General features: G+C 42.8%; 1 protein-coding gene across 7 annotated transcripts in view; it reads left to right on the top strand.

The window, feature by feature from the left end:
* LOC140716953 (proprotein convertase subtilisin/kexin type 7-like) overlaps nt 1-26,766 on the top strand; it is a 287,410-nt gene that overhangs the window by 128,182 nt on the left and 132,462 nt on the right. For all 7 annotated transcript variants that reach the window (XM_073030136.1, XM_073030133.1, XM_073030137.1 and 4 more), the window contains 2 exons: nt 2,333-2,471; nt 6,371-6,471. In XM_073030136.1, coding sequence (XP_072886237.1) covers nt 2,333-2,471; nt 6,371-6,471 — 240 coding nt within the window. The remainder of the gene's footprint in view (nt 1-2,332; nt 2,472-6,370; nt 6,472-26,766) is intronic.

Raw genomic sequence — 26,766 nt, 5'->3', positions numbered from 1 at the left:
AGTGTTGTGGACATGCTATGTTGGCATGAAAAGCATGGGGACACTTGTGGGCTACCACCAGCACATCCTCAGACTTGGTCATTGATGCCAAACGATACATTTTACTATATGTTTCGATGTAATGTGTCAAATAAGACTAATCTATCTTTTATTTTCTTTCTGTTTCTCCAAACTTTCTTGCCAGTGAATCATTGCTCTAATGAAGTTCTGCTGGGAAAGATTTGAGCACCAAAGACCAGATGACTGGTTCCCAAACTCTTCTAGGTTACCACCCCTTTGGCTTCCAAGCCACATCCCCATCAACTCCTCTCCCTTTCTGACCATTACATAAAAACTATATAAAGAATTTCAATTTGCAATGCACAGTGAAAGAAAATAGAAACTGCAAATTTAAAGCAGTGACAGTTGCAAAAAATATTCAAATCTATTAAAGCTACAAATAAAATTATGTCTTTAATTACAGTAAAAACAATTTTCATCAGTAATTTTAAAGTGGTACAGTACATAGTAAAAATGAGACAATGTTTTTTTCAGGACCATGATGTTACATGACACAGTACAAAAACTAGACTGAACTATGTAAAAAACAACACAGAAAAAAAACTACACTAGACTACAGACCTACCCAGGACTGCATAAAGTGCACAAAACAGTGCAGACATTACAATAAATAATAAACAGGACAATAGGGCAGTAAGGTGTCAGTCCAGGCTCTGGGTATTGAGCGATCTGATAGCTTGGGGGAAGAAACTGTTACATAGTCTGGTCATGAGAGCCTGAATGCTTCAGTGCCTTTTCCCAGATGGCAGGAGAGAGAAGAGTTTGTATGAGGGGTGCGTGGGGTCCTTCATAATGCTGTTTGCTTTGCGGATGTAGCGTGCAGTATAAATGTCCGTAATGGCGGGAAGAGAGACCCCGATGATCTTCTCGGCTGACCTCACTATCCGCTGCAGGGTCTTGCAATCTGAGATGGTGCAATTTCCGAACCAGGCAGTGATGCAGCTGCTCAGGATGCTCTCAATACAACCCCTGTAGAATGTGATGAGGATGGGGGGTGGGAGATAGACTTTCCTCAGCCTTCGCAGAAAGTAGAGACGCTGCTGGGCTTTCTTTGCTATGGAGCTGGTGTTGAGGGACCAGGTGAGATTCTCCGCCAGGTGAACACCAAGAAATTTGGTGCTCTTAACAATCTCTACCAAGGAGCCGTTGATGTTCAGTGGGGAGTGGTCGCTCCGTGCCCTCCTGAAGTCAACAACCATCTCTTTTGTTCACATTCAGAGACAGGTTGTTGGCTCCACACCAGTCCATTAGCCGCTGCACCTCCTCTCTGTAAGATGACTCATCGTTCTTGCTGATGAGACCCACCACGGTCATGTCATCGGTGAACTTGATGATGTGGTTCGAGCTGTGTATTGCAGCACAGTCGTGGGTCAGCAGAGTGAACAGCAGTGGACTGAGCACACAGCCCTGGGGGGCCCCTGTGCTCAGTGTGATGGTGTTGGAGATGCTGCTCCCGATCCGGACTGATTGAGTTCTCCCAGTCAGGAAGTCTAGGATCCAGTTGCAGAGGGAGGTGTTCAGTGCAGCTGATCACTTAGGTTTTTGTGACAAGATGGTGTCTGTGAATTACACAGAGAATGGTAAATATGTTAGGTATGGCTTTTTTCAGGGAAGTATTAACCCCATGGTGGTGTTCTATCATTGATGTTGCCCCATCTGTTACACAAGCAACAATGTTGGTGAGCAGACTGTCCTTCTCTTTGAAAAGTTGCTCAACAACCTGAAATATTGATTACCTTCAGAAGGGAAAGAGGGGGAAGAGGGAAGCAGTAGTGATAGGAGGTTCAGTAGTGAGGGGAACAGACAGGAGATTCTGTGGACATGAACGGTATGTTGCCTCCCAGATGTCAGGGTCAGGGATGTTTGAGATCACATCCATAGCATTTTGGAGAGGGAAGGAGAGCAGCCAGATGTCTTGGTACATGTTGGTACCAATGAGATAGGAAGGAAAAGCAAAAAGGTCCTGAAGAGTGAATTTAGAGAGCTAGGTAGAAAGCTGAGAGGCAGGACCTCCATGATAGTAATTTCTGGATTGCTGCCAGTGCCACACATCAGTGAGGGTCTTGTATCCCTAGTAAAACTTTTTATATGCATTTACTTTGGTTATGTTGGTCTGTCCTGGAACGTTCCTCAGTAGGAGCTATGAAAATATATAACCATAGAAAGAATTGATTGGCATTCTCTATGAATATTTATCACACTTCTCGAGGGCATCATTAACCTGTGAGAATATTTTCCATGCTAATGATTGATTTCTAACTCCTTCATCTAGGCTGCATTACAGCATGGTGTCATGGCAGGCCGCCAGGGCTTTGGAAGTATTTTCGTGGTGGCTAGTGGCAATGGAGGGCAGTATGAGGACAACTGTAACTATGATGGTTACGCAAACTCCATCTACACCGTTACCATCGGTATGTAGCTATTCAAGGATTCATACTGGGTGAATCACACAATCAGTTCAAGGTTGAGGGGGGTAGTATTTGCTGAAGTATTCATGGTGACATCTGCCAATGGTATTCTGATGATTCAATGAAGAGTTGTGTATGATTCAAGCAAAGTGGGTCCCCCAAATGTTTTTATACTGATTCCAGGCTGTAAGGTGACAACTGCATACACAAAATGCTGGAGGAACTCAGCAAGTCAGACAGCATACTGTATATGTAGGGAAATAAACAGTTGATGTTTCAGGCTGAGACCCTTTATTAGGACTCTATAACAGTCTCCACTTCCCTCACTGGCCTGTCATGCCCCTCACCTGCATCTGCTTATCACTTGCCAGCTCTTGCTTCACTCCTCCCCAACCTTTTTATACTGTCCATCTCTTCTGTTCCTTTTCAGTCCTTATCAAGGGTCTCAGCCCAAAACATCAAATGTTTATTCACCTCCATAGATGCTGCCTGACCTGCTGAGTTCCTCCAGCATTTTGTATGTGTTACTCTGGATTTCCAGCATCTGCAGAACCTCTTGTGATGATGGCAGTTTTATTTTACAGAATGATCAGGGGAAGCTGTATGCTGAATACTTTTGTTTCAGTAAATGATTTGCAAAGGATATTAAAGTCGCTTGTGCCTTTTGTCCCAATAGTGGAATCTTCTGACCCTGCCTTGAGATTGAGATTGAAATATGGTCTCCAAACACCACCCCACTGACTGTTCTAAATAGATAGAGTTTCATGCAGTCTCCTCAGCTCAGAGCTTCATACTGCTCTCCACGATACATCTGTAGAAATTTGCAAGTGTCTTTGGTGACATACCAAATCTCCTCAAACTCCTAATGAAATATAGCCGCTACTGTGCCTTCTTTGTAACTGCATTGATATATTAAGCACAGGATTGTGATGGGGCAAGTAAAGTTGACTGAAGTTAACCCCTCTGATTTGAGACCCTGATGGTTGAGTCCTTGAACACTCCCGCCAGTTAGTTGGCACAGGTTTCAAGGCTACCCCCCTCCCCAGGTATACCCAGAGCCTGGCACCTTATGAGGGTTCATTTTTTGAAAGATGTTCTGATGTCAGCCTTTAAGACAGAGATCACAGGGTCACCAGGTGCTCTAGGGATTTGCACAAGTGTAGTTTTAGTTTCCCTTTGAAAGCATGCATGAAAGGTTTGAGCTCATCTGGGAGTGAAGCATCACAGCCATTCGTGATGTTAGGTTTCACTTTGTAGGAAGTAATGGCCTGCAAACCCTGCCAGAGCTGATGTGCATCTGATTCCATCTCTACCCTCAATGGAAATGTTTTATTGCCCTTGAAATAGCCTTCCAGAGATTGTACCTGGACTTCCTGTTTAGTACTGGATCACCAGTCTTGAATGATCTAGCCCTCAGCAGACAATGAATCTCCTGGTTCAAACAGGCCTTTGATGTAGGTATGTTCAATATGTTCTTGAAGGCACACACTCATCCACACAGGTCTTAATAACTGTTCCTGAACCTTGTGGTGGGGGTCCCTGATGATTGTTGCTTTCCTATGAAAGCGCTATTTGTAGATGTGCTCAGTGGTGGAGAGGGCTCTATCTGTGATGAACTGGGCCGTATCCACTACTTTTTGGAGGGTTTTCTATTCAAGGGTATTGTTGTTTCCATAACAGGCTGTAACACAATATACTCTCCACTACACATCTATATAAGTTTGTCAAAATTTTAGATGTCATGTTGAATCTTCGCAAACTTCTAAGGAAGTAGAGACACTGTCGTGCTTTCTTCATAATTGTGCTTGTATGCTAGGCCTAAGACAGATCCTCTGAAATGTTAATACGAAAGAATTTAAAGTTACTGACCCTTGCTTCCTCTGACCCCACAATGAGGACTAGCTCATGGACCTCTGGTTTCCTCCTGAAGTCAAAGATCAGCTCCTCATTCTTGCTGACATTGAGTAAGAGGTTATTGTTATGGTGCCACCCTGCCAGATTTTCAATCTCCCTCCAATATGCTGATTCATCACCACGTTTGATTCAGCCTATGACAGTGGTGTCATCAGCAAACTTAAATATGGCATTGGAGCTGTGCATAGCCACACAGTCATAAGTATAAAGTGAGTAGAGCAGGGAGCTAAACACACAGCCTTGTGGTGAACCTATGCTGATGGAGATCGTGGAGATGTTTTTGCCAATCCAAAATGACTGTGGTCTACTAGTGAGGAAATCAAGGATCCTATTGCACAAGGAGATACTGAAGTCAAGATTTTGGAGATTATTGATTAGTTTTGAGGGGATGATGGTATTGAATGCTGAGCTGTGGTTGATAAGGAGCATCCTTTTGTATGTACCTTTGCTATCCAGATGTTCCAGAGTTGAGTGTAGAGTCAAATGGGATGGCATCTGTGAGGACCTGTTGCTCCGGTAGGCAAATTGGAGCAGATCCAAGTCGCTTCTCAGGCAGGAGTTGATATGTTTCATCACCAACCTCGCAAAACACTTCATCACTGTGGATGTAAGTGCTACTGGATGATAGTCATTGAGATAGGTTACCACGTTCTTCTTAGGCACCGGTATAATTGAAGCAGGTGTGTACCTCAGACTTCTAAAGCGAGAGGTTAAAGATCTCAGTGAACACTCCAGCCATTTGATCTGCACAGGTCTTTGGTACTTGGCCATGTACCCCACTTGTTGTCCTAATCTCTGTAGCCTTGCTCTTTAACCTCTGCATGTATGCAGATAGGAGAAGGACAGCCAAGTGATCTGATTTACCAAAATGTGGTCCGGGCATGGAAAAGTAGGCATTCCTTATCTTAGTATAATAGTGGTCAAGTGTGTTGGGACCTCTGGTGCTACAGGTTATATGCTGATGCTAAAAAGCCTGATTTAAATCACTGACTATGATTTGGAATGTGTCAGAATGGTTTGTTTCTTGTTTGGTAATTGCATCATGCAGTATCTCAATTGTTTGATTATAGTCATCTGCTGGTTATATGTAAACTCTGGTCAGGGTCACAAAGGAGAACTCTCTTGGTAAATCGAACAGTTGGCATTTGATCATGAGGTGTTCAAGGTTGAGGGACACAGGTTAGACAAAACCACCACATCGGAGCACCACAGAGAGTTTATCATGAAACGCACACCACCATCTTTTGCCTTTTCTGAATCAGCAATTCGGTCCATCCTATGTATCAAGAAGCCTTTAGGTCCGATCGCCGATTCTGGCATACACTGAGTAAGCCATGTCTCCGTAAAACTCAGTACACAACAATTTCCCATTTCTCTTCAATACAGCAATCTTGCCCTCAGTTTTGTTCTTCAGTGACTGCACATTTGCTAACAAAATGCTGGGTAGAGGGAGCCTCATCCCTTTGTGTTTCAGACTAGCTTGGAGTGTCTCTTCCACCCTCGGAGAGAGGAGATAGCAATAAATGGTAAACACAAAGTACACTGCAGATGTTGTGGTCAAATCAACACGTACAAACAAACTGGAGGAACTCAGCAGGTCGGACAGCATCCGTTGAAACAAGCAGTCAACGTTTCAGGCCGAGACAATTGACGAAGCAATAAATGTTTACTGTGAACTTGAAGGAAAAGTATAGAAAACAACATAGCATACCCACAATTCACTAAGCCAAACCCATACATCTTTGCAATGTGGGAAGAAACTGGAGCACCTGGAGGAAACCATATGGTCAAAGGGAAAACATACAAACTCCTTAAACTCCATTCACGATCACTGGTACTGTAAAGTGATTTTATTAATGTGTTTATGTTTATTGCTTCTTTTTGAAAAGCCTGGGTGCTGTGATTTAATTTGCAGAGGGAATACTTGGTTGTGCATTGTTTTCTGAAGTGCTCTGTCTCTAGTCTGATTTGATTCTGTCTCTTTGCAGGGGCAGTGAATGAAGAAGGCCATATGCCATTCTACGCTGAGGAGTGTGCTGCCATGCTGGCAGTCACCTTCAGCAGTGGTGACAAGATGATGCGAAGCATTGTAAGTTTGATAAGTTCAGACAACATAAAACATAAGTTACACAAGACAGTGAGGCAAAACAAGGCAGTAGTGTCATAAAAACACATTTCACTGCAAGTCCCTTATTGTGCAAGGAGTAGTTCACAGTTATTCCATTGCTGACATAGAATAAGCTATTACTGTTTCTTGGGTTTGTGGTTCCTAGTAGTTGATGCAAAAATTGATCATACGATCATTTGCAACAGGTTCCCTTGAGCAGTTTGCTTCCATCACCTGATTCACAGACTGAATATGCTGTTCCTTTATTTGTTTAAACTGTGCCCATCTGTGTGAGGGGCAGAGGTAATGGTCAACCTGTTTATCCATTCATAATTAGAGTCTGCTTCTAGTATATGTCAAGTTAAAGATCTTACAATTTTTTTTATCTCTACCCTCCCTGACAAATTGTAACTACATTTTGTTTATGTGTCTACACTTTTTATAATAAAGGACAAAGAGGACGGTAAACTAAGAAGGGGAAATGATTGCCATTTTTCTCCCTTATGACGTAGTATATATATCTCAAAGATGTGCATGTTGGAAGAGGGAGGTAATCCCATCACCTCCCTCTGGTGTCCCTCCTCCTTCCTTTTCTCCCATGGTCCACTCTACTCTCCAATCAGATTCCTTCTTCTTTAGCCCTTTAGTTTTTCCACCTATCACCTCTCAACTTCTAACTTCATCCTCCCCTACCGCCAGTCACTCACCTGGTCTCATCTACCACTTGCCAGCCTGTATTCCTTCCCATCTCCTCGTCTTCTTATTTTGGCTCTACCCTCTTCCTCTCCAGTCCTGATGAATTTCAAACTTCACAGTAAATTTATTATCAAAGTACATATACAGTATGTCACCATATACAAGCCAGAGATTCATTTTTTGTGAGCATCCTTAATAAATCCAATAACCATAATAGAATCAATGAAAAACCACACCAACAGAGTGAGTGACCAGTGTGCAAAAGACAACAAACTGTGCAAATACAAAAAGGAATAATATAATTATGAAACAATAATTAGTGAAATAATATTAATATGAAATAATATTAATAATAAATAGATGAATAAATAAATAGATAGATAGATAGTAAATAAATAAGCAATAAATATCGAGAACATAAGATGAAGAGTCCTTGAAAGTGAGGCCATAGGTTGTGGGAACAGTTCAGTGATGGGACAAGGTGAGTGAAATAATCCCCTCTGGTTCAAGGCCCTGATGGTTGAGGGGAAATAACTGTTCCTGAACCTGGTGATGTGTATCCTGAGGTTCCTGTACCTTCTTCCTGATGTTAACAGTGAGAAGAGAGCATGTCGTGGGTGGTGGGGGTCCCTGATGATGGATGCTGCTTTCCTGCAACAGCGTTTCTTGTAGATGTGCTCAACGGTAAAGGGTCTTGACCCGAAACATCAACGATTTATTCTTCTTCATTGATGCTGCCCAACCTGCTGATTTCCTTCAGCATTTTGTATGTGTTGCTCCAGATTTCCAGCATTCACAGAATCTCGTGTTTATAACGTAGTGGCCCATCAAGTCAATGCTGGCTCATCAGAGCAACTCTATTCCCCCAGTTACTGTTCTCCTCACATTGCCATCAGCTCCCCCAAATTCTAACATTCATCTGTCCACTTGGGGTAATTTTACAGCATCCAGTTAACTTTCCAATGTGCACGTCTTTGGAATGGTGGAGAAAGCAGGAGCATTCAGAAAGAAACCCGTGCGATCACGGGGACAACATGGAAACTCCACACAGAGGTGGCACCCAAGTGGGGATTAAATGCATGCATTGTGTCTGTGAGACAGCCGTGCTACCTAATGTATCATCAAGCCATCTGTAGTTGATTCATTCAGGCCTGTAAAAACACTGACCTGTTTATATTCGGCAAGCACAGGAGAGGGAGTGTGAGTTGTGAGAAAGGCTTTGGTAGTTGACGGCAGGAGAATGTACATCGACATGGAATAATAAAGCAAAATCCTGCAGCTGCTGGAAATGTACAAGAAGTCAAGTGGCATTCGTGGAGAGAGATTAGTGATGAAACAAAAGATTATTGATTTGTTTCTTGGGCTTAGATTGGTGGACGGCAGATCTGGGGCATTAGTTATGCACAGTAGCTTAGCGGCTAGTGCGATGCTCTACAGGCCCAGCGATCAGGGATTCTGTATGTTCTCTCCATGACCTCGTGAGTTTCTAACGGGTGCTTCTGTTTCCTCCCACAGTCCAAAGACGTACGGGGAAGCAGGTTAATTGGTCTCATGGCTATAATGGGTAGTGTGGGCTCATTAGGCTGGAAGGGCCTGTTAACTTGCTGTATCTCTGAACAAATTTTTAAAAAACAAACAATGGAAGAACATTGAGGAGAAACAGGATTAAAAGAAACTGCTGGATGTGCTGAGCATTGACTGAGAGCAGCAGCAGGTCACCTAAACTATTGAGTCTCACCACCCACTTTCATTTCTTCAGAGAAAAAGAAGATTGGAATGAGGATAGTAAGACCATAAGATATAGGAACAAAATTAGGCCATTCAGACCATTGAGTCTGCTCCACCATTCCATCATGGCTGATTTATTATCCTTCTCAACCCCATTCTCCTGCCTTCTCCCGGTAACCTTTGACACACAGATTAATCAAGAAATTATCAACCTCCTCCTTAAAGACACAATGACCTGGCCTTTGCAGACATCTGTGACAATGAATCCAACAGACTCACCACCCTCTAGCAAAAGAAATTCCTCCTCATCTCTGTTCTAGAAGTACATACCACCTTTCTGAGGTTGTGCCCTCTGGTCCTAGACTCCCCCATGATAGGAAACTTCCTCTGCACATCCACTCTATTCAGGCCTTTCAGTATTCCAAAGATTCCAATGCCAGCTCCTCTCATTCTTCTGAATTCCGTGACTACAGGCCCAGAGCCATCAAACACTCCTCATACATTAACTCCTTCATTCCTGGAATCATTCTTGCCAACCTTCGTTGGACCCTTAGCGCTTGAACGTAACAAAAATGCTGGATATTAATACTTTGGGTGTAAAGAGAAGGAACGCTTGAGGATTATCCTTGGGCAGATTGAGCAGTGAAGCCACAGAGTGCGTTATTGAGGCAAAGTTGGTGCGTGGAATGAATGGCAACATGAAATGCTGTCATGTAACAAGGACAGGGATCAATGTGCAAGGCGTTGCTGTCAGGTACAGTATTGTCTTTATCCTCTCATCTCCTCCAACCCACAGACACACTCACATCCTGCACTGGTCACGTTTCATCTTGTATTGCTGCTGTTTCACATATCTATCAGACTGCTTGTTTTATTATGATCGTGTCAGTAACATTACACCGTCTTACAGAAACATGTACCTCACACTTTCAATCTTCAGACCATGCCACTCAGGAACTTGTGCTAGTGTTAATTTGTGACTGTATGCGCTGGATCGTAACTCTATGTGCTGTGTGTGACCGTATGTACTGTGTTTTGTACCTTGGTCCCAGAGCCACACTGTTTTGTTTGGCTATGTATTTGAACTTAACTTATGAGGGAATACAGAGTGAAATGTTTAGGAAAAGAAAGGGATGGAGTGATGTATGTTATTTTTGATATTTGTTCATGGTTACTAAGTATGGTGATTGCCACAGGTGAACATTGTGTGTGACCAAGTCTTAACTATTACCTTGTCAGTTATTACTATGTTGTAATTCTTCCACTCCATGAATGTCAATTCATCTGGAATATTGGGACAAAGAGTAGAAAAGCAAATGTTTTCCCATTTGTAACACCTTTTCAAGAATTACAGAATCCCTTCTGTTAAATTTCTAATAGCTGTATTTTGACATGTTTGCTTGTTAGTTCAAAAACACTCCTGTCCTGTGCCCCATTTATATCCTATTCTAAAGTGCCTGGAACCTTTCTGCTAGTCTGTCTTCCACTTTGATGATAGTTTCTCTCATTCCCTACATCTCCCCTGTCACTGCTCCATTCATTGTCTGCCTCAACTTCTCAGCTGTAATAATTCATTCAGAAACTTGTCCAGTTGTTTGGATCCGATTGACACATGCAATGATTCCTGAATTGGTCCTTTGAGTTTAAAAAAAACATTCTGGAACACTGGAAGAAGGGATAGTGATCATGAGGATGACTCACAGTGCTCTGCAATGGTTAAGCACATTTGAAATGTAGTGAAGGCAGCAGTCAAATTGTACACAGCAATAGACAGACAGACATACTTTATTGATCCAGAGGGAAATTGGGTTTCGTTACAGTCGCACCAACCAAGAATAGTGTAGACAATATAGCAATATAAAACCATAAATCATTAAATAATAATAAGTAAATTATGCCAAATGGAAATAAGTCCAGGACCAGCCTATTGGCTCAGGATGTCTGACACTCAGAGGGAGGAGTTGTAAAGTTTGATGGCCACGGGTAGGAATGACTTCCTATGATGCTCAGTGTTACATCTCGATGGTTACCATCTTGGTTACAACCCAAGATGGAATGAGTCTCTGGCTGAATGTACTCCTGTGCCTAACCAGTACATTATGGAGTGGATGGGAGTCATTGTCCAAGATGGCATGCAACTTGGACAGCCGTCAGAGAGTCCAGTTCCACCCCCACAACATCACTGGCCTTACAAATGAGTTTGTTGATTCTGTTGGTGTCTGCTACCCTCAGCCTGCTGCCCCAGCACACAACAGCAAACATGATAGCACTGGCCACCACAGACTCGTAGAACATCCTCAGCATCGTCTGGCAGATGTTAAAGGAGCTCAGTCTCCTCAGGAAATCGAGATGGCTCTGACCCTTCTTGTAGACAGCCTCAATGTTCTTTGACCAGTCCAATTTATTGTCCATTCGTATCCCCAGGTATTTGTAATCCTCCACTATGTCCACACTGACCCCTTGGATGGAAACGGGGGTCACCGGTGCCTTAGCCCTCCTCAGGTCCACCACCATTTCCTTAGTCTTTTTCACATTAAGCTGCAGATGATTCTGCTCGCACCATGTGACAAAGTTTTCCACCGTAGCCCTGTACTCAGCCTCATCTCCCTTGCTGATGCATCCAACTATGGCAGAGTCATCAGAAAACTTCTGAAGATGGCAAGACTCTGTGCAGTAGTTGAAGTCTGAGGTGTAGATGGTGAAGAGAAAGGGAGACAGGACAGTCCCCTGTGGAGCCCCAGTGCTGCTGACCACTCTGTCTGACACACAGTGTTGCAAGTACACGTACTGTGGTCTGCCAGTCAAGTAATCAATAATCCATGACACCAGGGAAGCATCCACCTGCATCACTGTCAGTTTCTCACCCAGCAGAGCAGGGCAGATGGTGTTGAACGCACTGGAGAAGTCAAAAAACATGACCCTCACAGTGCTCGCCGGCTTGTCCAGGTGGGCGTAGACACAGTTCAGCAGGTAGACGATGGCATCCTCAACTCCTAGTCAGGGCTGGTAGGTGAACTGGAGGGGATCTAAGTGTGGCCTAACCATAGGCCGGAGCTGCTCTAGAACAAGTCTCTCCAAGGTCTTCATGATGTGGAGGTCAGTGCCGGTCTGTAGTCATTGGAGCCACTAGGGCGCGGCGTCTTCGGTACAGGGATGAGGCAGGACGTCTTCCACAGCACAGGAACCCTCTGGAGACTCAGGCTCAGGTTGAAGACATGGTGAAGTACTCCACATAGCTGGGGGGCACGGGCTTTGAGCACCCTGGGACTGACACCATCTGGGGCTGCAGCCTTGCTTGGGTGGAGACGTTTCAGCTGTCTTCTCACCTGTTCAGCTGTGAAGCCCACCGTGGTGGTTTCAGGTGGGAAAGGGGTGTAGTCATGAGAGCAGGGTGGGGGGCTGTGAGGAGGGGTAGGAGGGGAGAGTGGAGTATGTGTTGGTTGGGGGCCGACAACAGATGAATCATGTGGGGGATGGGCAGGGGCCACAGTGTCAAATCTGTTGAAGAACAGGTTAAGTTCATTGGCCCTGTCCACACTGCCTTCAGCTCCTCTGTTGCTAGTTTGCTGGAACCCAGTGATGGTTCTCATCCCACTCCAGACCTCTCATGTTGTTCTGCTGGAGTTTCCACTCAAGCTTCCTCCTATACCTGTCTTTAGCCTCCCTGATCTTGGCTTTCAGGTCCCTCTGTATTGTCCTCAGTTCCTCCCTATTTCCATCTCTAAACACCCTCTTTTTAGCATTCAGGATGTCCTTAATGTCCTTTGTTACCCATGGCTTGTTATTTGAATAACAAAGGACAGTTCTTGCCGGAACATTGGAGTCCACACAGAAGTTGATGTATCCAGTGATGCACTCTGTGAGCCCATCAGCCCCTGAGCCCCTGTGAGCAGTCAAATTCTACACAGCAATAGCCCCACAGTGGAAGCATTTCTCACCTCGTTTTTAAATATCCTACCCAATATCCCAAGGCTGTGACCAATTGTTCTGGGCTTGGCTGCAATCAGTTCTCCTGCATTTATTCTGTCCAATCCTGTCAGGATTTTCTAAATTTCAGTCACTGGGTGAAAAAGGGTACAGATCCCCTCCTACCCCTTGCCTTAAACCTGTGTCGTCTAATCTAATCACTCTGACCCAGAACATTTGTCAGCCTAAACTTCCATCAGTTTTCCCACCACAATTCCTTGACTAATATTAATTTCCTTCATTTCCCCCCTCTGCAGATAATTAAAATTGTTGCACTATTTATTTATTTTGTAATTTATGGTAACTTTATATCTTTTTGCACTGTATGGTGCCACCAACCAACAATTTCACATCATAAGCAACAGTGAGATTAAACCTGATTCTGATTCTGAGGTTCTTTGTGCCCTCCTCTGAAAACTAGCCCAAAGTAGTTGATCAATTTTTCTACCATTTCTTTGTCCCCTAGTTTCTGATTGTTAAGGTCCTACCTTTACAGTTAGTATGGGGGGGGGGGTGTCAGAGGTAAGATCTTTACACAGAGAATGGTGGGTGTGTGTTGCTACAGGTGAGAATGGAATGTTGACACAATGCTTAGATAAACCATATTATTGAATGGAGAAAGCACATTTGAGGCACTGAGTGGCCAGTGTCTGGTCCTTATTTCTTAGCATCAGAGATGGTACCTTTCTCTTTCTTGAAATAGCACTTGGAGATATCTTATATCCAGCTGGAAGAGAGGCTGGTATTTGTTTTTAGCTGATGCACATTCTGATGGCCCAAGTGTTTCTAAATCATCTTTGAACAAAGGATTTATTTAAAGGATGGCACCTCTGGCACTGTAACTTACTCTCAGAGAGAAAGTCGCTTGGGTTTCTTTTAGTCCTGTCCCTGGACTAGGGCTTACCTTTGAGCCAGAAACCTATGAGATCACGTGCACTACCTACCATTTCAGTTACAATTTCATCTTGGGATCCTTTTTGTGCTTCTTGCAAATCAACTATAGATTAACAGTTTTAAATGTTTAGGAGCTTTTTTTTGCCTGCCAGAATTAAAAGGAGTGAAGTAATTGCCTGAAACATCAACAATCTCAACTACACCCAGCTAATCTATTATTTCAGTACAAGATATTTTATCGGGTATATGCATTTTCAGAATGTGTATATTAATATCGAAGAGGAACAATTAATACATATTCATGCCAATTTTATTTTTGGTTTTAACTGTATGAAGTTGCTTTATTGTTTGGCTGAAATGTGTGGCTCTGCAGAGGATTCAGAAAGTACACGAAAATGTGAACTGAGGCTTTTTCTTTGAAAATATCTCTGATTGATTGAATGAGTCCTGTCCAGTTGGACCTGCTGTCCCTCAGAGGAGTCGATAAGTTGTAGGGCTATTAATAAGATTGGATTTTCATGTCAGAATTTACATATTTAGAACATTTTACAGCCAGTTATTTACTTATGAAGTAGTCAACGTTGGACACGGAAAATTGTAGAGGACGGTTTAAGCAGCTGGATCCAATTGCTGTCAAATTTCTGAGGGTAAATGGTAATTGGTTTATTGTCACAATACAGTGGGAAAACGTTTTTCATGCTAACTGTATAGATCATTCCCAACAAAAGTACATCAGTGTAGTATAAAGTGGGAAAAAATGCAAAATCTAGTGTTATAATTACAGAGAGAGGGCAGTGCAGGTAGATAAATAAGGTCAAAGAGATCAAAATCACATGTAAACTGAAACATACAGTGAAATTGTGTCATTGGCATTAACAACCAATACAAGCTAAGGATGTTTTGGTGGCAGCCCGCAAGTGTGGCCATACATTCTGGTGTCATCGTAGCATGCTCAGCACGTTCAGCAGGTTCAGCAGAACAATACAAGCAACAACAGAGCAGCAAAACAAGCCCGTTTCCTACCGTCCCCTCACAAAGACAGGCCAGGCCGCTTACATTTTGGCTCTGGGCTCTAACACTCGCAGCCCTCCAGCCTCCAAACACACTGACCCAGGAGCTTCGTCTTCCAGTCACGCAGCTCCCTGGACTTTAACCTCTTGCTTCAACCTCTGAACTTTGCCGGCATCTCCAACAACACAGCATTCCCGAAGTGAAACTGGGATTCCAAAGTACAACCACAATCCACAACAATCTGAGTGGGTTTGTCACCAAATAAGTTAGAAGAGAACACTGAGGAGAAATTTGATGGCAGGTTACCTAGACACTTAATGTCAAGCACCAGAATTTGCCTTAGAGAAGACTCTAGCAAATTTCTACAAATGTACTGTGCAGGGAGCATTCTGACTGGTTGCATCATTGTCTGGTATGGTGGAGCCAACACACAGGATCAGAAAAAGCTGCAGAACTCTGTAAACTCAGCCAGCTCCAGCATGGGCTCTCACTTCCCCAGCATCCAGGACATCTTCAAAAGGTGGCAGTCATCATTAAAGACCCCCACCACTCAGGACACGCCCTCTTCTGATTATTACAAATGGGAGGAGGTACAGGAGCCTGAAGACATACATTGAACATTTTAGGAACAAAGAACCCCTTTGCTATCAGATTTCTGAATGGTTCATGACCACACAAATACTATTTTGCTCTCATTTTGCACTACATATTTTATATATATTTCTTATTGTAATTTATAGTATATTTTATGTATTGCAATGTACTACTGCTGCAATGAACAAGTTTCAGGATCTATGTCAGTGATAAAAAAAACCAGTGCTGTGTCCTTAAACTAGAGTATTTAACACCTCCATCTCATTCCTGTGGGATGTGATAATAGGCTTTAAAGTTCAAGCAGAGGCCTAATTAGGTAAAGGTTTTTGGAGCGTACTGCTGAATGCGGTTCAGAGATTTACTTAACAAGATTTTTCTGCCACAGTCTGTTTACTATCACACAAATGTTCATTTCACAGAATTGGAAACTCTATCTAACTGGCAGCCATTCAGGACTTTAATTAACTGAGGGTTAAATGGGATGGAAGGCCGGATGAAACTTCTGTTCAAATGTTTCTGAAAAGGTCGATGTCTGGATAGTGCAGGATATTTTTTATTTAACATTGTATAAATACAAAATCAATTGGCATGTCAGCCTAAATTCCATTTTCAGGTGTCAACACATTTTTTAAATTTCTGGTTTATTAGCTGTGATTTGCATTACAGTTTGCCTTTGAAATCTGAAAATGTTGTTTCACAACCAGAATGAAACTATGCTTTGGCAGCAGTATCGCCACTGCTGTTTTGACTCACTGAAGAGAAGTTTGGAGTCTTACTGCTGATGAAAATTCCTCCAACACCATTTGGATCATTTCACTTCTGTTTTTGAAACTGAAGTCCCAAACCTGGAGCAGTAATCACACAAGCCGGGGTTCCTTTGACCCTCACCAATTTTTATTGATGCACCATAGAAAGCATCCTATCAAGATGCATCACAATTTGGTACAGCATTTGCTCTACCCTAGACTGCCAGAAACTTCAGGATGTACAACATTAGAACAGTACAGCACACTACAGGCCCTTCAGCCCACAATATTGTTCCAACATTTTAACCTGCTCTTAGATTAATCTAACCCTTCCCTCCCACATAGACCTCCATTTTTCTTTCATCCACGTGTCTATCTTAGAGTCTTTTAAATGTCCCTAATGTATCTGCCTCTACCACCACCCCTGGCAGCATGTTCCATGCACCCAACACTCTGTGTTAAAAAAAACTACCTCTGGCATTCCCTTCATACTTCCCTCCAATCACCTTAAAATTAAGTCCCCTCGTATTAGCCATTTCCACCATGGAAAAAGTCTCTGGCTATCCACTCAATCTGGCTCAGAAGAAACTGCAGTGAATTGTGGACACAGCACATCAGGAAAACCAGCCTCCCCTCTGTGAACTCTGTCTACATTTCTAGCTGCCTTGGTAAAGTAGCCAGCATAATCAAAGACCAATTGAAATGGATGGCCACTGAGAGGGCTTACCTTTTGTGGCAGAAAGTGAAGATGCCCAACAAAGCATCCTCGAACCTGCAGATCTGCAATCTGCAATCATCGATGTAGAGGAGGCTGCACTGGATACAATAAAGCTGCCTCCTCTCTCTTTCCATCTCCCATTCCATTTCCCTTCTTTCCCCATTCTATTCTCCACATCTGCCCATCACCTGTATCTGGTTTCCCTCTTGCCCTTTTTTCCATGGTCCATTGACCACTTCTATTAGATTACTTTTTCAGCTCTTTATGTCTTCCACCTATCCTCTCCCAGCTTCTTACTTCATTTTCCTCCTCCACCCACCCAGCATTCCCCTTCTGAACTGGTGTTACCTACCACCTGCCAGCTTGTAAGCCTTCCCCTTCCCCCACCTTCTTATTCCAACTTCTTCCCCCTTCCTTTCCAGTCCTGATATCCTGATGAAGGGTTTCAGTCTGAAGCGCCAGCTCTTTATTCCCCTTCATAGACGCTGCCTGGTTTGCATAGTTCCTCCAGCATTTTGAGTGTGTTATGAGAATTCCAGTTTGTGTTTATCAGACTCAATGGGCCAAATAGTCTAATTCTGCTCCTATGTCTTATTGGCTTACCTTGATTAGTTAAGATATCAAAGGTTATGAGGGGAAGGCAGGAGAATGGGGTTGAGAAGATAATAAATTGGAGTAGACTCGATGGGCTGAATGGCCCAATTCTGCTCCTATATTGTCATCTTGAGACAAAATGTTCACAGTTAGTAGATGAGCAGAAAAGTTTCCAGATCTTCCTAATGCAGTCAGAACACCATCTATTTCCTTTGGATCCTCTTTAAACTAAGAAAACAAGGAGATGATTAATATTGAAACTTCTTGATTCAAACACTTCAATGAACTGGGGTGGGGGGGTGTATGTGTGTGTGTGTGTCTCTCTCTCTCTCTCTCCACTTTTGTGGCGGGCAATACACATTGAAATATAAACAAGCTTCAATGAGAGAGAATTTGCAGATGCTGGAAACCCAAGCGACACACACAAAATGCTAGAGGAAATCAGCAGGCCAGGCAGCATCTATGGAAAAAAGTACAGTCGACGTTTTGGGCTGAACCCCTTCGGCAGTCCTGTCTTCAACCCTCCTCCTTTTCCTAGACACCCCGTCCTGGTCTTCTGCCTGCTCTGGACCTTTTCCTTGCCAACTGCTGATGGCACATCAACCGTCTCGACTTCAACACTCCTCTCTCCAATTCTAACCTCACCCCTTCTGAATGCTCCGCTCTCCACTCCTCTACACCAATCCTAACATCACCATCAAACCCACAATTAAGGTAGGTGCTGTAGTAGTCTGTTATAATTATCTCTACCTTGTTGAGGCTCAGTGAGAACTCTCAGACACCTCCTCTTATTTACACCTCGAAAAGGATCCCAGTAAGGAGCACCAGGCCATTGTCTCTCCCACCATCCCTGACATTATTAGATCTGGGGATCTCCCATCCACTGCCACCAACCTGATAGTTCCCACACCCCACACCTCCTGTTTCTACCTCCTTCCCTAGATCCACAAACCTGCTTGTCCTGGTTGACCCATTGTGTCAGCTTGTTCCTGCCCCACTGAATTTGGAGCGATGGAGGATGAGAGGTGACCTGATAGAGGTGTATAAGATGTTGAGAGGCATTGATCGTGTGGATGGTCAGAGGCTTTTTCCCAGGGCTGAAATGGTTGCCACAAGAGGACACAGGTTTAAGGTGCTGGGGAGTAGGCACAGAGGAGATGTCAGGGGTAAGTTTTTTACTCAGAGAGTGGTGAGTGCGTGGAATGGGCTGCTGGCAACGGTGGTGGAGACGGATACGATAGGGTCTTTTAAGAAACTTTGGATAGGTACATGGAGCTTAGAAAAATAGAGGGCTATGGTTAAACCTAGTAATCTCTAAGGTAGGGACATGTTCCGAAGGGCCTGTATTGTGCTGTAAAGTTTCTATGTTTCCATGTAACTCATATCTGTATACCTCAACACACACAAAATGCTGGTAGAACACAGCAGGCTAGTCCTGACGAAGGGTCTCGGCCCGAAACATCGACAGTGCTTCTCCTTATAGATGCTGCCTGGCCTGCTGTGTTCCACCAGCATTTTGTGTGTTGTTGTTTGAATTTCCAGCATCTGCAGATTTCCTCGTGTTTGCTCTGTATACCTCAACTCTGTTTTGGGCCCCATATCTCAGAAAGGATATGTTGTATGTTGTCATTGGAGACAGTCGAGAGGAGGTTCACGAGGATGATTCTGGGAATGAAGTGGCAGTTTTGGGCCTGTATTCACTGGAATTTTGAAGAATGCATGGGGATCTCACTGAAACCTACGAGGTGGATTGGGAGAGGATGTTTCCTTTGTTGTTGTTATCCAGAACTAGAGGGCACAGCCTCCAAATTGAGCGGCGACCCTTTAGAACAAAGGTGAGGAGAATTTTTTTTAGCCAGAGAGAGTAGTGAATCTATGGAATGCTCTACCACAGACAGCGGTGGAGGCCAAGTCCATGGGCATATTTAAGGCAGAAGTTCATAGCTCCTGATCGATCAGGGCTTCAAAAGATAAGGTGAGAAGGCAGGTGTATGGGGTTGAGTGGGATCTGGGATCAGCCATGGTGGAATGGTGGAACAGACTTGATGGGCTGAATGGCCTAATTCTGCTCCTATGTCTTATGGTCTTGTACAACAAAAACTATCAAGAAAATAGCTGGGATTCCTGTGGTAAACTATGTATACTTGTCTGGACACACCCCTCTGCTGACTGCTCCTGTGGCTCCTCCCACAGACCCCTGTATAAAGGCGATTGGAGGCACTGCTCCCCCCTCAGTCTCCGAGATGCTGTGCTCCGTTTTGCTGCTAATAAAAGCCTATTGTTCACCTCCCGTCTCCGAGAGTTATTGATGGTGCATCAATTCCCTTAATTTATTTGGGACACTATGCCAGTTAATTTTTGTCAGGAGACTGTTGCTGAACAGTTTCTAATTAGCGGCAGTTGCATGTACTTGTGTGGCTGTTAAGACACTACAACATGCTAAGAGCGAAGAGTTTTTTAAAACAGCATCAGCTGCATGTGTTCAAAACGCAGTGATTTTTGTCACTGATAGTTGGCGAGAAATAAGCAGTATGAAAATTCAGAACTGTTTTGCTCACTGTGGTTTCAAGCATTGAGGCTTGGAGATGCTAGAAACAGCTAGAGGCAAAAATGAAATGATTTTACTACTTCAACAAGTTAGGGACTATGAAGAAGTTGAAGGTATCAACAATCGTCTTGAAAGTTACAATGAAAATGAAGATATGGAGGATGCAATTGTTGAAAGCAATGTATGAAGACAGTCCATTATCTGCACTAGGCGTCCGCACTAATCTTATTCACTTACAGTAAATCAAAAGAACATGGCAGCGTACACTGGATGAATTCCTCCATCGATAACTATTAGGAACTAATGCACAGTTTTATAGTACTATAGTAGTATTGGTAGTGTTCTAATTTGTTCTGTATTTCATTTAAATACATAGTTTGTTACTTTGTTAAACAGCAGTTTGTCTTTTTTATACCTTTTTAACTATTTCCATGAAACTTTGGCTAATTGGGGCAGCTGCTTTATTGGACCAACATATATTGGTCCTGATGTGTCCCAATTAATGGGAATCCACTGCATATATAAAATTTTAAATAAGTAGTGCAAAAAGGGAGCAAAAATATTGATTTCCAGCTTCTGCACTTTATATGATCTTCACTTTGTTTTCCTTTCTCAGTTCTGATGAAATGTTAGCTATTCACTTTCCATTGATGCCGTCAGACCTGCTGAGTATTTTCAACAGTTTCTGTCTTTTTTCCATGAAATAGAGGCCAGGACCTTGCAAAGAAATGCAACTGTGGGTTAGTGGAGCCAGGTTGTCAGATCCTTGGTAGGTGACAAACTGACAAAAGCTGAGATCCCAAGACCACACATAGTTAACAAGTTTTGGGATTGTTTCATTTCCTCTAAGCCTTTGCGTACTGGTGATCATGTTACTGGCACCGCCCGTGATGGTCACTGAAGATTCATGAGAAAAGTAGTCTTATTAGGAAATTATCTGGATGGAATTCAAGGTCAGTGTGAAGAGAGACTGACTTCAGCTCAGCTGCTGGACTGGAAATTTAAGAAAGCCACAGACATATCAAGATTAGGAAAACGCCCATTTTAAATTCTGACAGCCAGATGGAAACTATAATATTTTTGGACTGACAACTCCAAATAAATAAATCCATTATTTACAGAACATAATTACATTTCTCGGGAAATGTTTCTGCAACTCATGGGATAGCATGAGAATCTGAGGCCCTGATATTAAAAAAAGCTGTGGAGTGTGTTTATAACGTTTTGAAGTACTAATGTATTTTTTTAAATTGACAACACTAACAGTTTCCATTTATGTAGTATTCTTAATAAGAGAGACTATTCCAAGGAGCATAATCAAAAAAAAATATTGACATGGAGATATCGGCGCAGGAAATCTGGGTTTTAAGGAACTTCAGAAAGACGTAGAGGCAGAGAGTGGGGAGAGAAGTTGGCATTTTATGGCTTTGCAGCTGAAGGCATGGTATATGAGCTAGGGTGCCTAAGACTTGAACAGTACTGTATTTGTCAATGTGAAGTGGAGAGCAAGTATGTAAATTTGGTGGGAGCAAAGGATGTTGGGAATGGAGAGGGAGGAATGCCGCGAGAGGGGTGTGGGGCAGTGGTAGAGAATAAGTGCCGGGGGGTGGGGGTGACACGGGGTGACGTGGGTGCAGACACACCCAGCCCTGAGACACCAAGCAAGGCTATTTGATTCCAAACAGTTGGTTTATTGATCATTATAGTATGTCTCTCTATTGCTTCCCACTCCCTCCCCTCTCTCTTTCCCTTTTCCCAACCACGATTCTCCTCTCCCTGCCCCCTTCCTATTCTCAGTCCGCTATAGAGACCCATATCAGAATCAGGTTTATCATCACTCACATATATCATGAAATTTTGTTTTTTTTTACAGCAGCAGTACAATGCAATTCATACAATTACTACAGTACTGTACAGAGTCTTAGGCACCTGAGCTATATATATTTGTCTAAGACTTTTGCACAGTCCTGTCATTTACAAAAATTAAATAAGTAGTGCAAAAAGAGTAATATTAGCAAGGTATTGTTCACGTGTTCATGGATCGTTCAGACAACTGATGACAGAGGGGAAGAAGCTGTCCTAAAACAGCTGGAGCAGGTTAGAGAACCAGGGTAGGGAGAAATGATGGCGGGTCAACAGTGAAGTTTATCTTTATTGTGAGCCTCAAGTTGTAGACCAGTGTTTCCCAATGGGGGAGCAGTTACGCGTCCTAAGGGGGTGTTCAGGGAAATAGAAGTCGTTGGGGGGGGGGGTAAGTGGTACCCTAACTTGAGGCAAGAGATATGATCGACCATTAGTAGAGCAGGCACTTCCAAAAAAAAGGATGAGGCACTGGAACACAGGAAGAACCATAGCTCTGCAGGCGGTGAGCACCCGTCGTCACAACACGTTTGGAACTCAGCAATCTCATCTGACCTTACCAATCAAACAGACATTATTGGGGATGCTAACTGGAATAGTATAAAGGTAGCTTGCCGAACACCACCTCTATCTCGATTAACATTCAGATTCCAATCTGAATTGTTGTCAATGTAATCTTTACTGTCGTGATCATCTTCATCTTAACTCACATGCCGCTACCATCGTTCCATCCATGTCAACTCACTGCTATCGTCAACATCTGATAGGCATTCCCAGTTTCTGTTAATTTTTACTTTTAATTTATCCCTGTTAATGATGGATAAATGGCGCAATCTCTATGAGTCTGAAGGCAGTGAAGCCTTGAATTCTAATCCTGCTAAGAAATAGAAACTACAGGAAGTGTGTCAATACAATGTTACACACCTGGAGTATGATTTTATTCTGTTCCCATCAGATCAGCAACACTCCATGTGTCTCGTTTGTAATACTGCACTGTCTAATGAAGCCATTAAACCATCAAGATTGCAGGAACACTTCCATAAAAGACACCCTGAAAAGGCTACTTATGGTAATGGAGCATTTGTAAAGGGTTGCACACTCGAGTCATTTGCCAAGAAAACTGAAAATGACCTTGATAGTGGTCTCATTGCTTCTTATAACATTTCCAAAATGATAGCAAAGTATTGAAAATCTCATACAATTGGCAAAAGGTTAACAATGCCTGCAGTATCAGAAGTGCTCACCATTGTTCTTAAAATGGATACCAGTATTTTAAAATCAATTTATCTGAATAATGACTCTGTGCTCGTCGTAATGACAAAATGAGTGAAGACATTGAGTATCAACTATGCACAGAGCTATAAAAAGCCACACTGAAGAGCATTGGCTGTCAAAAGGTTGCTGCTTAAAATATTTCTTTGATCTTTTTGACACTGTGGTTGAATTTTTACTCTTAAGTCGACAAGAGCTTAAGAAACAAGATTGAACTTCTATGAGCCAGATGAACGTTGAAACTACAGGGTGAGAATTTCAATTTAATCCAGGCAAAAAGTGCAGTGTCTACTTTTATTAGAAAATTGGAAACGTATATGCAGAAGATCGGGAGAAGAATGTTCTCACAGTTTCCCTGCATGGAAAGTATGGCACTCTCTTTCACAGTCTGTAATTTACTTACACCTGTAGTCACTGAAGAAGGATTTTCAGAATCGATTCACGGATTTGAACGATCTGGAAATTCCAGACTGGGTAATTAACCCATTTTTTTGCAAGGTGGAAGAACAGGAAGCGAGTTTGCAAGAAGAAATTATTGAAATTCAGAATGATGAAGAAGCAAAAATGCTTTTCAAAAATGTCAGCTTTTGTGGTATGTGGCTACACTGTCATATGAAGTTTCCTGGTCTTTGGAGAAGAGCCAAACAGCTCTTCATTGCATTTCCATCCTCCTACCTTGTTGAAAGAGGCTTCATTGCAGTGAACCACAGTCACAAAAACAGAAACTGCTTGGACATTGTTACGCATGCAGACTGAAGGCTTTTGTTATCACAACTTGAACCAGATATTTCAAATCTTGCTAAAAACCATCATGCTCAAGGATCACACTGATATCAAAGCTGCTGTACAGTGCATAGGTACTGGTAAGCTAGGTGTCAAGATAGATAAAAAATTAAAGTAGAATCACTTTTCTCAGGTTAGCATATAGTAGACATGTCTTTACACTCTGGGGGCCCCTGAAAATATATTGTGTGTAGGAGGGGTGTTGACAAGTATGAAGGTGCTTTAGGGGGTTGTTGACAAGTATGAAAGTACTTTGGGGAACGTTGGTCTAAAAAATAGATGGTAAAAAAAAACTGTTATAGAGCATGGAAACACGCCCTTTGGCCCATCCCATCCATGCCAACCAAGTTGTTTAGGTTCCATTTACATGCATTTGACCCATGTCCCAAACCTCCCCATTCATGTAACCATGTGAATTATTTTAAATTGTTGACTCATTGAAGTTATGGTGACCATTGTCTCCTTAATCACCACCCTTAAACACAATGCTCCCCCATTTCCCTCACATCTGCCCTCACCCCATCCTCCCATTTTCATAACAGGGATGGGATTTCCCTTGTCCTTCCCTACCACCCCATGAGCCTCTGTATCTAGCACATCATTCTCCATAACTTCCTACACTAAGCACATCTTCTCTTCCCCCCCTCCCCTTTTCATTAGGATCAACTCTCGATGTGACACCCTTATAAAGTTAAGTTTATTGCCATTTACCTATTATTTATTTATTTTTCAATCTTTTTATTGATTTTCAATTAAAGAATATACAAATCAGAGGAGGAGTTTAGCAAACAGATAAGATAAAAGACATATAAATAGCAATAATAAAAACAGAAAGTATATAATGTCAAAATCAAATAGGTAAAATATTATGCTGTATATAACATATATAACCACATAATGTATATAGAAATGAGACAACGTTTCTTCAACCCAGTGTTTAAAGCACAGTATACACAAACATATGCAGCGCTCCTTATAAATGCCCCCGATAGATGGTGGGGGGACCCCTATGATCCTCTCAGCTATTCTCACCATCCTTTGTAGAGACTTCAGGTCGATGCTCGACTGCTCCCATACCAGATGGAGATGCAGCTTGTCAGGATGCTCTCAGTGGTGCTACTGTAAAACGCCGTGAAGATGGGTGGGGGGGTGTGGTGTGTGGAAGCCTTGCTTGCCTCGATCTTCTTAGGAAGAGGAGTCTGCTTGTCCACTTGTCCTTCCTCACTGATCTCTCTCCTGGCACTTATCCCTACATCTCCTCCCTCACCACCAGTCAGGGCCTCAAACAGTCTTTCCAGCAAAGTTCCAGTGTGGGTTCCTCTTCTTCAGTGAGACCTGATGCAGATTGAAGGAATGCTTTGTCTGCCTCAAAAGGCAGATCTTTCTGTAGCTGCCAATTTCATTTCACTGAAAGTATGAAAAGCATTATTACAGTAAAATCTGGGAATCTTATGCATCTGTTTTTATTATAAATTATAATAAGAAATATATACAATATATGATAAGTAGTGCAAAAAGAGATTAGAAATAATGAGGTAGTGTTCATGGGTTCATTGTCAGTTCAGAAATCTGATGGAAGGGAAGAAGCTATTCCTAAATCATGGAGTTTGTGTCTTCATGCTCCTGTCCCTCCTCCCTGATGGTAGCAATGAGAAGAGGCCATGTCCTGGTGGTAGGGGGTCCTTAATCATGGATGCCACCTTTCTGAAGTATCACCTTTTGAATCTTATGTGAGTGTTCTTTGCGATAATTACCCAAGAATATCCCTGCCTGGAAGGTGTACAGTGATTTAGTTCCTGGGATGAGTGGTTTAAGCAGGAAGGGCTCTAATTCTGTGGAGTGTATATGCTTGATGCATTGGATGCTGAGAGCTGTGTCCTCTGGTTAGAGAGTCAGGAATTGTGGTTGTGATGTTAAGTAGGGATTAGACAGATGGATGTGAGGAGAGATTACTCAATTCTTGACAGTTCTGAATTTTTGGTATTCTTTACTGCTGAGGGCTCTTGATGTTTGTTAAATATATTCAAGAATGAAAGTGATACATTTTTGGAGCCTCAAGAGGTTGAGGGATGTGATTTGAGTGGAATGCAGTCGATCCATGTTCAGGTAATGTTATATTGAATGCCAGAGCAGACTTAAAGGACTGGTGACCATGCTTCTGTTTTCTTATTGACAGAACTATAGAACATTTACAGTGCAAGAGGAGGCCTTTCAGCCCCCATCACGTCTGTGCTGGTCACGTGAAGAGCTCCCCTACCCATTCCCTCCTTCTGTTACTCAACCTGTGGCCTTGGAAATTTTGTTTCCTCAAGTACTGCTTAAATGTAATTAAGGCTTCTGTGTCTATGATCTTTTCAGGCAAAGAGCTTTCATCAATCTGTAGGTGAAAAAGCTGTTAGTTTCTTCAGTAATACAATTACAGGTTCTCACCAGTGATGAATGGCTGATTTATGTTCAGCCCTATATACTGACAAGTTTTTGGGAGACACTGACAATCCAGCTTTGGGAACCTCATTGTCAAAATTGCCTCCTCTATTGTCAAAATGAATCCAAACTCAGGTTGGAGGAACAACACCTTATATACCGGCTGGGTAGCCTCCAACCTGATGGCATGAACATTGACTTCTTTAACTTCCGTTAATGCCCCTCCTCCCCTTCTTACCCCATCCCTGACATATTTAGTTATTTGCCTGTTCTCCATCTCCCTCTGGTGCTCCCCCCCCTCCTTTCTTTCTCCTGAGGCCTCCCGTCCCATGATCCTTTCCCTTCTCCAGCTCTGTATCACTTTCGCCAATCACCTTTCCAGCTCTTGGCTTCATCCTACCCCCTCCGGTCTTCTCCTATCATGTCACATTTCCCCCTCCCCC

Source organism: Hemitrygon akajei, chromosome 26, assembly GCF_048418815.1.
Source record: "Hemitrygon akajei chromosome 26, sHemAka1.3, whole genome shotgun sequence".
NCBI lineage: Eukaryota > Metazoa > Chordata > Chondrichthyes > Myliobatiformes > Dasyatidae > Hemitrygon > Hemitrygon akajei.
The sequence above is the reverse complement of the archived record's forward strand: the minus strand, read 5'-3'. Positions and strand labels throughout refer to the sequence as shown.